Source organism: Oncorhynchus clarkii, chromosome 23 (genome assembly GCF_045791955.1).
Source record: "Oncorhynchus clarkii lewisi isolate Uvic-CL-2024 chromosome 23, UVic_Ocla_1.0, whole genome shotgun sequence".
Classification (NCBI taxonomy): Eukaryota; Metazoa; Chordata; class Actinopteri; order Salmoniformes; family Salmonidae; genus Oncorhynchus; species Oncorhynchus clarkii.
The window spans coordinates 1,865,201-1,877,621 of record NC_092169.1 but is presented as its reverse complement, the minus strand read 5'-3'; the positions used below and the strand labels follow the sequence as shown (position 1 = coordinate 1,877,621).

The following is a 12,421-nucleotide window of genomic DNA, read 5'->3' as shown; positions in this document are numbered from 1 at the left end:
TTGTCCTCGGGTCCGTTCAGAATGGGTATCTATATTTAAAAAATGTATTTATGCATATCGGGTCTGGGTGGGACAGCCCCAGGTCAATTTCGGTACGAGTCCAGTTTCCTTTCCATTTAAGTTCCTTACTGAATATGAACTTCCAGAGGAAAGCCTTAAGGAAAATGCCCTAAAATCCATCAAATATCAAAGGCAAAATTATAAACGTGTCTTAATTGAAAAACTCCAGCACATATATTCAAGATATTGCACCACTTCATAGACTCACTTGAATGCTCTCCAGATTGACCCGGCAGTTGGAAGCCATGGTAGTAAAGTGGTGTGCATTCTGTTCATCCAGAATGATATACACGGCAACACTTCGCATGGCAGCATCCAGAATATCAGCGAAGATGTCCACATCTGTGAAGGTGTCCATTACCACAGCAATCACCTGGAGTGGACAACAGAGCACACTATGATTAGGCCTACATTCGTTTCAAATGTTAAAGCATGCAATAGTGAGGCATTATACACACATAACATGCTGTGCAATTATTCTACACATAGACGTAGTCGGCATATACACCACTACCCCTTTCTGATTTTTTCTCTATTTTTGCATAGTTTATTATACTGAATGTTATCAGATCTTCAACCAAAACCTAATATTAGATAAAGGGAACCTGAGTTTACAAAAATATGTTTATTATCAAATACATATTTGTTTAATTAACAAAGTTATACAACACCCAATTCCACTGGGTGAAAAAGTAATTGCTCTCTTACACACAATAACTGGCTGTGCCACCTTTAGCTACAATGACTATAACCATATGCTTCCTGTAGTTGTTGATCAGTCTCTCACATTGCTGTTTGGTTTCCGCCAGACATAATGGGACCCATCTTGTCCAAAACGTTGACTCAAGTTTGCTAAACAAATCACCTGGGAGCACCTGGATGATCATTAAGACTCTTGGAAGAATGTTCTATGGACAGATGAGTCAAAAGTATAACTTTTTGGATGACATGGGTCCCATTGTGCCTGGTGAAAACCAAACACTGCATTCCACAGGAAGAACCTTATACCAGGCCTCCGAGTGGCGCAGCGATCTAAGGCACTGCGTGGCAGTGCTAGAGGCGTCGCTACAGATCCGGGTTCGTTCCTGGGCTGTGTCGCAGCCGGCTGCAACTGGGAGACTCATGAGGTGACGCACAATTGGCCCAGTGTCGTCCGGGATAGGGGAGGGTTCAGCCGGCTAGGATGTCCTTGTTCCATCTCGCTCTAGCGACTCCTGTGGTGGCCTGGGCGCATGCACGCTGACACAATCGCCAGTTGGACTCTGACACATTGGTGTGACTGGCTTCTGGGTTAACCGAGCAGTGTGTCAAGAAACAGCACGGCTTAGCATGATGGGACAAGACTAACAACCAATTGGGGAGAAAAAGGGGTAAAGAGTGCTTACAAAAAAAAATAAGAATATAAAATAACCTTATACCAACGGTCAAGCTTGGGGATGCTTTGATGCCTCAAGACCTGGACCTGGATGACCAGCTCTGTGAGCTGCAGCTGAGTCATGCAGCAAGACGATAATTGAAAACACACAATCAAGTCAACATGAAATTGGCTAAAAAGCAACACATTTGACGTTTTGGAAAGGTATACCCAAACTGGGGTACGTGCAATGCCGTCAGGGGTACACCAAGTAAAAACGTGATTCCATTTTTTTTGTACATTTAAAAATAAACCACATTTGTTAAAAAATTACTAAAAAAATTATTAACATTTTCAAACAGTCCATTTAGTAAGAACCGCGTCCATAGAGACACATACCAGCTCTACTGGTAGTACTGCTACTACCAGCAGTACTACACCTGCACCTGTCGACAACACAAGTTGTTCTGCTTCCACGAGCACATCCAATGCTAGCATCAGTAATTCTACATTTGTTGTTAGCCCAGATAGCATGTACACTGACAGTTGTGAATCTGATGCAGTGGAAGAGCTGCTGCCCCCTTACCCGTGAAAGCACCAAACAACAGACAGGGACATTGGACCATCGAAGAGGCACAAATATGATGAGAACTACATTGATTTGGGGTTCACCGTTCAAAAGATTAGGGTCACTTAGAAATGTCTTTGTTTTTGAAAGAAAAACACATTTTTTCTCCATTAAAATAATGTCATGTTTTTTGAACAATTTTAAGACATTATTAATGTTGTAAATGACTATTGTAGCTGGAAATGGCAGATTTTTTTATGGAATATCTACATACTGTAGGAGTACAGAGGCCCATTATCAGCAACCATAACTTATTTGTTCCAATGGCACGTTGTGTTAGGGAATCCAAATTGTTCATTTTAAAAAGGCTAATTGATTGTCACGCCCTGACCTTAGAGATCCTTTTATGTCTTATTTTGGTTGGGTCAGGGCGTGAGTTGGGGTGGGCATTCTATGTTTTTGTGTTCTATGTTTTCTATTTCTGTGTGTTTGGCCGGGTGTGGTTCTCAATCAGAGGCAGCTGTCTATCATCAATCTCTGATTGAGAACCATACTTTAGGTAGCCTTTTCCCACCTGTGTCTTGTGGGTAGTTGTTTTCTGTTTGTGTCTTTCTGCACCTGACAGGACTGTTTCGGTTATTTTTGTTATTTCAGTGTTCTGTTCAAATAAAGTATGAACACATACCATGCTGCGCTTTGGTCCTCTCCTTCCAACAGCTGTTACATTGATACTTAGAAACCCCTTTTGCAATTATGTTAGCACAGCTGAAAACTTGTCCTGATTTAAGAAGCAATAAAACTGGCCTTCTTTAGACTAGTTGAGTATCTGGAGCATCAGCATTTGTGGGCTTGATTACAGGCTCAAAATAGCCAGAAACAAATAACTTTCTTCTGAAACTCAACAGTCTATTCTCATTTCCAGCTACAATAGTAATTTACAACATTAAAAATGTCTACATTGTATTTCTGTTAAATGTTATGTTATTTTAATGGACATAAAGGAGCTTTTTTTCTAAAACAAGGACATTTGTAAGTGACACCGAACTTTTGAATAGTAGTCTATATGCAAAAGTACTCTCACAACTCAATGAGTTGACATAAAATAAACAATAAGCCACAGGAGTTTTTGGAGCGATAATTAAGATTACTTTTGAGTAGTAAGACATATGTAAAAGCAACATATACCATTAATAAGAAGGAGCTAGAAGTGTCTTATATGGTGAGCTACCGAGTGGCTAGGACAGGCAAGCCCCATACTATTGTGGAGGACTTAATTATTTCTGCTGCCACGGATATGGCTGGGACAATGCTGGGGGAAAAGGCCCAAAAAACTATACAGACAATGCCTTCATCAAACAACACTGTTTCACAAAGCATCAGTGACATGGCAGGAGATGTTTAGAAACAATTACTTCTTCGCATACAAGCCAGTGAATTCTATGTGTTACAGCTGTATGAGTCTGGCCTGGCACAGCTCCTGGTATATGTCCTTTACATTTATTCGGGGTCAATTAAGGAAGACATCCTCTTCTGCAAATCACTGGAAACCAGGACAACAGGAGACAATATTTTTTAAGTACTGGACAGCTTTGTGACATCAAATGGACTTTGGTGGTCAAGATGTGTTGATATCTGTACTGATGGGGCAAAGCCATGACAGGGAGACATAGTGGAGTGGTAACGCGACTGCAAGCAGTTGCTCCCGACGCCACTTGGGGACACTGCAGCATACACATGTGGCTCTTGCTGCCAAGGGAAAGCCTGACAGCTTGAAATACGTTTTGGACATTACAGTGAAAATGGTTAACTTTGTTAAAGCAAGGCCCCTGAACTTTCGTGTATTTTCTGCACTATGCAATGATATGGGCAGCGACCATGTAACGCTTTCACAACATACAGAAGTGCGCTGGTTAGCAAAGTATTGACACATGTTTTTATTGAGAGACAAGCTTAAAACCTGTTGGGGCAAGGAGTTCCCCTCAGGGAGTTAACCTCACTAGGGGACGTGGGACGGTAGCGTCCCCACCTGGCCAACATCCGGTGAAATTGCAGAGCGCCAAATTCAAAAACAGAAATACTCATTATAAAAATTCATAAGACATACAAGTGTTATACATCGGTTTAAAGATGAACTTCTTGTTAATCCAACCACTGTGTCAGATTTCAAAAAGGCTTTACGGCGAAAGCTTACCATGCGATTATCTGAGAACAGCGCCCAGCAGACAAATCATTTCAAACGGTTACCAGCCAAGTAGAGGAGTTTACACAAGTCAGAAATAGCAATGCAATTAATCACTTACCTTTGATAATCTTCATATGGTTGCACTCACAAGACTCCCATTTACTCAATAAATGTTTGTTTTGTTAGATAAAGTCCCTCTCGTTTTGTTCAGTAATCCACAGGCTCAAACGCAGTCAGAACAGGCAGGAAAAAAATCCAAATAGTATCCGTAAAGTTCGTAGAAACATGTCAAACGATGTTTATAATCAATCCTCAGGTGGTTTTTAGCCTAAATAATCAATAATATTTCAACCGGACAATAACGTTGTCAATATAAAAGGTAAACAAGAAAGGCGCGCTCTCGGTCGTGTGCATGAAAAATCTATGGGACACTGTAGGGTTCACTCATTCAGAGTGGTCTTACTCTCTCATTTTTCAGAATACAAGCCTGAAACAATTTCTAAAGACTGTTGACATCTAGTGGAAGCCATAGGAAGTGCAATTTGGGTCCTAAATCAATGGATACTGTAATGGCATTCAATAGAAAACTACAAACATAAAAAAAATCCCACTTCCGGGATGGATTTTTCTCAGGTTTTCGCCTGCCAAATCAGTTCTGTTATACTCACAGACATTATTTTAACAGTTTCGGAAACTTTAGAGTGTTTTCTATTCAAAAAATTGAAAAAAAATGATATGCATATCCTAGCCCCTGGGCCTGAGTAGCAGGCAGTTTACTTTGGGCACGCTTTTCATCCGGAGGTGAAAATACCACCCCCTACCCTAGTGAAGTTAAAGCAGTTCTGCATGCTAGAGTGGATGTGAGAGAGTTCTTAGGAAACTTCGCAGTATTTTGTTTTTTATGTATTATTTCTTACATTGTTAGCCCAGAAAATGTTATGTGTTATTACATACAGCCGGGAAGAACTATTGGATATCAGAGCGGTGGTAACTCACCAGCACTACCAGCATTACAACCAGGAATACGACTTTCCAGAAGCGGATCCTTTGTTTGCGCCACCCAGGGAAAATGAACTGATTCCAAAGGCTGACCCAAAACAACGCCGGCGGAGAAGAAGAATTCGGAGTGGTCTTCTAGTCAGACTTAGGAGGCAACCCACCACTAAAGTTCAATCCCTGGATAACAAAGTTGACAAGATCAGGGCAAGGGTTTCTTTCCAGAGAGACATCAGGGATTGTAACACTCTGTTTCATGAAAACATGGCTCTCTCAGGATATACTATCGGAGTCGGGCCAGCCATCTGGATTCTCAGTTCATTGCGTGGAAAGGAATAAACATCTCTCTGGGAAGAAGAAGGGCAGGGGTGTATGTTTCATGACTAATGACTCATGGTGTAATTGTAATAATATACAGGAACTCAAGTCCTTTTGTTCACCCGACCTAGAATACCTTGTAATCAAATGCTGACCCTGTTATCTCCCATGAGAATTCTCTTCAGTTGTCACAGCCATGCATATCCCCCCTCAAGCCGATGCCACGAAAGCCCTCAAGAACTTCACTGGACTTTATGCAAACTGGAAATCTTTTGACAATAGCGCCGAAGGAGATGGCTGCCATTTTACGATCCCGTAACCAATTTTTCTATTATGTATGTTTTTTTCGCATTATTTGTAAGTTATTTTGTACATAATGTACTGTTTCTTATGAGCAAAAAAAGCTTATTGATATCAGGACAGAAATTATTCACCCCATACTGGAGGAATACCTTTTCTTCAATGAGTCGGACAGGAAGGATTTACTTCAGACGCCTGACAAGGCCCTCATCCCCGTCATTCACAGGAGAGAGACAGGGGTTGGACTAAGCTCTGGGTGCCTTGTTAGGATCGGTCGCCGAGAGGGTAATATACCTTTACCATCGGTCCTATTAGCCAACGTACAATCAATCAATAATAAAATAGATGAACTACGATCACATATATCCTACCAACGAGACATTAACTGATTTCTGCTCTCGTGTAAAGCCTGGGTTTTCTGCATGTTAACACCAGAAGCTTATTACCTAAAAATAATAAATTTAAAGTGTGGGATCACAGCTCCAATCCAGATGTGTTGGTCATTACTGAGACATGGTTAACTTCTCTGGGACCGTTCGGGACGTGAGCTTCCCACCTCTCAACAGCCAGTGAAACTGCAGGGCGCCAATTCAAAACAACAGAAATCCCATTAAAAAAAATTTCTCAAACATAGAATCATTTTATAGGTAAACTTCTCGCCCCTCTCGTCTTCTTGATCCTACTTGAGACGCAGATGTCTCAACTAGGCACCTGGAAACGCAAATGCGCTACGCTAAATGCTAAATGTACTCGTTAAAACTCAAACCTTGATCAAAATTCACAAGCAGGGTATTGAATTAAAGCTACACTCGTTGTGAACCTAGCCAACAAGTCAGATTTTTAAAATGCTTTTCGGCGAAAGCATGAGAAGCTATTATCTGATAGCATGCAACACCTCAAAATGCCTGAATGCGACGTAAACAAAGACTTTGCTTATCCGGCGCTGCACAAAACGCAGAAATAAAATATAAAACATTCATTACCTTTGACGAGCTTCTTTCTTGGCACTCCTATATGCCCCATAAACATCACTATTGGGTCTTTTTTTCGTTTAAATCGGTCCATATATACCCAAAATAGCTTTCTATGGAAGCTGTGTCATTCAGAAAAAAACATCGTTTTTAAACGCTGCGTCATTTTTTAAAATTAAAAAAGTCGACGATAAACTTTCACAAAACACTTCGAAATCCTTTTGTAATCCAACTTTAGGTATTAGTAAACGTTTATAATCTATCAAAATGATTACAGGGCGATGTATATTCAATAGCTCCTCGTCTGCACATCAATGGCTGCCAATGTCCACATTGAAAACATCCTGGTGGAGACCGGAAGAAACGGAATCCAGATAGTTGGATTTTCCAACAAAAAATTCCATTGAAAATGACGACAATGGCGACATTGTGTGGAATTTGGATGAATTGCATGCAGGTCGATATTAAATTTTGTCCCCTTTTAACAACTCATGAAAGTGACTTATGGAAATTATTTTTAGCTTTCAGAGAGCAGTTTTTCTTGCGTTTTTCAATGAAACACACGATCTGTTATAGTCACAGCCGTGATTTAACCAGTTTTAGAAACTTCAGAGTGTTTTCTATCCACACATACTAATCATATGCATATACTATATTCCTGGCATGAGTAGCAGGACGCTGAAAAGTTGCGCGATTTTTAACAGAATGTTCGAAAAAGGAAGGGGTAGACTTAAGAGGATTTATACTGGTATACTTTTTTATTGATCACGATTTTCTTTAACCAATTCCGGTCTTTAATGCAGGGCCAACAGACAAGCTCCTTACTTAATTAATTAATCCAACCACAGTGTCCGATTTCAAAAACGCTTTTCGGCGAAAGCAGAACATGTTAGGTCAGCAACTAGTCACAGAAAGCATTCAGCCATTTTCCAACCAAAGAGAGCAGTCACAAAAAGCAGAAATATAGATAAAATTAATCACTAACTTTTGATGATCTTCATCAGATGACACTCATAGGACTTCATGTTACACAATACATGTATGTTTTGTTCGGTAAAGTTCATATTTATGTCCAAAAATCTGAGTTTACATTGGCGCGTTACGTTCAGTAGTTCCAAAAACATCCGGTGACTTTGCAGAGAGCCACATCAATTTTACAGAAATACTCATAATAAACATTGATAAAAGATACAAGTGTTATGCATGGAATTTTAGATCCACTTCTCCTTAATGCAACCGCTGTGTCAGATTTCAAAAAAACTTTACCGAAAAAGCACACCATGCTATAATCTGAGTAGAGCTCTCAGAGCCCATACATATATCCACCATGTTGTGGAGTCAACATTAGTCAGAATAGCATTATAAATATTCACTTACCTTTGATGATCTTCATCAGAATGCACTCCCAGGAATCCCAGTTCCAGAATAAATGTCTGTTTTGTTCAATAATGTCAAAATAGCTCCTTTTGTTAGCGCGTTCAGTCCAAGTAATCCACATTCATAAAGCGCGTTCACTAGTTTCAGACGAAAAGTAAAAAAAGATCTGTTGCAGTTAGTAGAAACACGTCAAACGATGTATAGAATCAATCTTTAGGATGTTTTTAACATAAATCTTCAATAATGTTCCAACCGGACAATTCCTTTGTCTTCAGAAATGAAGTGGAACGTAGCTACCTTTCACGTGAGCGCACGAGACTGAGCCTGTGGCACTCTGCCAGACCACTCACTCAAAGAGCTCTTATGAGCCCCTCCTTTAGAGTAGAAGCATCAAACAAGTTTCTAAAGACTGTTGACATCTAGTGTAAGCCATAGGAAGTGTAAAATGACCAATATCCCACTGTGTATTCGATAGGGGCTGAGCTCAAAAACTACAAACCTCAGATTTCCCACTTCCTGGTTGGATTTTTTTCTCAGGTTTTTGCCTGCCATATGAGTTCTGTTATAATCACAGACATAATTCAAACAGTTTTAGAAACGTCAGAGTGTTTTCTATCCAAATATACTAATTATATGCATATTCTAGCTTTTATGGCTGAATTTGGGCACGCTTTTCATCCAAAATTCCCAATAATGCCCCCTACCCCAAAGAAGTTAAGGAAGAGTATTATGAATACTGATGTTAACCTTTCTGGTTATAACCTTTTTCAGCAAGACAGATCTTCCAAAGTTGGGGGAGTGGCAATCTTTACCAAGGATCACCTTCAGTGCTCGGTTGTCTCCACCAAGTCTGTTCATCAAACAATTTGATTTGATGGTTTTAAGCATTCAACTTTCAAATAGCTCTTTGTTGGGTGCTACCGTCCTCCATCGGCACCAGCCTGTACCCCTAAGTGCTCTCCTGGCCCCTTACACTAAGTATGAATTTGTCCTGCTAGGTGACCTAAACTGGGATGTGCTTAAACCACCTGACCAAGTCCTAAAGCAATGGGACTCCCTAAATCTTCCTCAGATTATTGCCAATCCGACAAGGTATGACTCCCAACACCCAGAAAAGGCTACTCTCCTTGATGTTATCCTCACAAATAATCCTGATAGGTATCAGTCTGGCGTTTTCTGTAATGACCTCAGTGATCACTGTTTTACAGCCTGTGTTCATAATGGCTGCTCAGTTAAACGAGCTGTCCTGATTTGTTATAGACACTTGCAAAAAACTTTAATGAGCAAGCCTACCTTCATGAACTGGCCTCTGTAAAAGGGTATAGAATCAGCTTGATCCCTTTTTTAAAATACATTTTCAGTGGTATTGTAAAGAAAATGACAATTACAATTACAATTACAATTAAAAAAAGGTTCAGCCCCTGGTTCGACGGTGAGTTACTCCACCTCAAGAATTGCATTTGGCTAAAGGCTCGGCACACGCATACTCAGGCTGACGGGCTCTTGTTCGGGCAAATGAGAAATAAGTGCACTAAGGCTATTCGGAAGGCCAAAGTTAGTTACTTTAAGGAGCAGTTCTCTCTCTGTGGGTCTAACCCCAAGAAGTTCTGCAAAAACAGTTAAAGACCTGGAGAATAAACCCTCCTCCTCACAGCAACCCATGTGGTTGTTACTGACAAGAAGCACATGGCTGGGCTCTTTAATCACCACTTCATTAAGTCAGGATTCCTATTTGACTCAGCCATGCCTCCTTGCCCGTCCAACATTTCCTCATCTCCCACCCCTTCTAATGCGACTATCCCCAATGCTTCTCCCTCTTTCCTCCTGCTCCGCTACAAAGTTTCTCCCTGCAGGCAGTCACTGAGTCAGAGGTGCTAAAGGAGCTCCTGAAAAAACAAACATCTGGGTCAGATGGTTTAGACCCTTTCTTCTTTAAGGTTGCTGCCCCTATCATCACCAAGCCTTTCTCTGACCTTTTGAAACTCTTTTCTTTCTGGGGAGGTTCCCATTGCTTGGAAGGCAGCCACGGTTTGTCCTTTTTTTAAAGGGGGTGTCAAGCTGATCCTAACTGTTTATAGGCCAATTTCTATTTTGCCCTTTTTATCAAAAGTGTTAGAAGAACTTGTCAATAATCAACAGATTGGCTTTCTTGTATTTTCTCTGGTATGCAATCTGGTTTCCGCTCAGGTTATGGATGTGTAATTGCAACCTTAAATGTCCTCAATGATGTCACTATTTCCCTTGATTCTAAGCATTGTTGTGCTGCTATTTTTTATTGGACTTGGCCAAAGCTTTTGATACGGTAGACCATTCAATTCTTATGGGCCGGCTAAGTATTGGTGTCTCTGAGGGGCCTTTGGCCTGGTTTGTTAACTACCTCTCTCAAAGAGTGCAGTGTATAAAGTCAGAAAATCTGCTGTCTCAGTCACTGCCTTTCACCAAGGGAGTAACCCAAGGCTGGATCCTAGGCCCCAAGCTCTTCTCAATTCACATCAACAACATAGCTCAGGTAGTAGGAAGCTCTCTCATCCATTTATATACAGATGATACAGTCGTATACACAGCTGGCCCCTCCCCAGATCTTCCCAATGCTCTACAACAAAGCTTTATTAGTGTCGAACAAGCAAAGGTCATGTGGTTAGGTAAGAAGAATGCCCCTCACCCCACAGGTGTGATTACTACCATTGAGGGTTTAGAGCTTGAGGTAGTCACCTCATACAAGTACTTGGGACTATGGCTAGACGGTACACTGTCCTTCTCTCAACACATATAGTTGAAGTCGGAAGTTTACATACACCTTAGCCTAATACATTTAAACTCAGTTTTTCACAATTGCTGACATTTAATCCTAGTAAAAAATCCCTGTCTTAGGTCAGTTAGGATCACCACTTTATTTTAAGAATGCGAAATGTCAGAATAATAGTAGAGAGAAGAATTTATTTCAAATTTGATTTCTTTCATCACATTCCCAGTGGGTCGGAAGTTTACATACACTCAATTAGTATTTGGTAGCATTGCCTTTAAATTGTTTAACTTGGGTCAAACGTTTCGGGTAGCCTTCCACAAGCTTCCCACAATAAGTTGGGTGAATTTTTGGCCCATTCCTCCTGACAGAGCTGGTGTAACTGAGTCAGGTTTGTAGGCCTCCTTGCTCGCACACACTTTTTCAGTTCTGCCCACAAATGTTCTACAGGATTGAGTTCAGGGCTTTGATATGGCCACTCCAATACCTTGACTTTGTTGTCCTTAAACCATTTTGCAACAACTTTGGAAGTATGCTTGGGGTCATTGTCCATTTGGAAGACCCATTTGCGACCAAGCTTTAACTTCCAGACTGATGTCTTGAGATGTTGCTTCAATATATCCACATAATTTTCATGAATCCATCTATTTTGTGTAGTGCACCAGTCCCTCCTGCAGCAAAGCACCCCCACCACATGATGCTGCCACCACCGTGCTTCACGGTTGGGATGGTGTTCTTCAGCTTGCAAACCTCCCCCATTTTCCTCCAAACATAACAATGGTCATTATGGCCAAACAGTTCTATTTTTGTTTCATCAGACCAGAGGACATTTCTCAAAAGTACGATCTTTGTACCCATGTGCAGTTGCAAACCATAGTCTGGCTTTTTGATGGCGTTTTTGTAGCATTGGCCTCTTCCTTGCTGAGCGGCCTTTCAGGTTGTCGATATAGGACTCATTTTACTGTGGATATAGATACTTTTGTACCTCTTTCCTCCAGCATCTTCACAAGGTCGTTTGCTTTTGTTCTGGGATTGATTTGCACTTTTTGCACCAAAGTACGTTCATCTCTAAGAGACAGAACGCGTCTCCTTCCTGAGCGGTAAGACGGCTGCCTGGTCCCATGGTGTTTATACTTGCGTACTATTGTTTGTACAGATGAACGTGGTACTTTCAGGGGTTTGGAAATTGCTTCCAAGGATGAACCAGACTTGTGGTCTACAATTTGTTTTCTGAGGTCTTGGCTGATTTCTTTTGATTTTCCCATGCACTGAATTTGAAGGTAGGCCTTGAAATACATTCACAGGTACACCTCCAATTGACTCAAATGTTGTCAATTAGCCTATCAGAAGCTTCTAAAGCCATGACATCATTTTCTGGAATTTTCCAAGCTGTTTAAAGGCACAGTCAATTTAATGTATGTAAACGTCTGACCCACTGGAATTGTGATACAGTGAATTTTAAGTTAAATAATCTGTCTGTAAACAATTGTTGGAAAAATAACTTGTGTCATGCACAAAGTAGATGTCCTAAACGACTTGCCAAACTATAGTT

At 40.8% G+C, this 12,421-nt stretch overlaps 1 protein-coding gene across 3 annotated transcripts in view; it reads right to left on the bottom strand.

The window, feature by feature from the left end:
• Window positions 1-12,421, bottom strand: part of LOC139381222 (protein FAM83H-like) — a 35,171-nt gene that overhangs the window by 13,633 nt on the left and 9,117 nt on the right. For all 3 annotated transcript variants that reach the window (XR_011628538.1, XM_071124681.1, XM_071124682.1), the window contains exon 3: window positions 269-433. Coding sequence is in view for 2 of the 3 variants with exons in the window: in XM_071124681.1 (XP_070980782.1) it covers window positions 269-433 (165 nt within the window). In the remaining variant the exon portion in view is untranslated. The remainder of the gene's footprint in view (window positions 1-268; window positions 434-12,421) is intronic.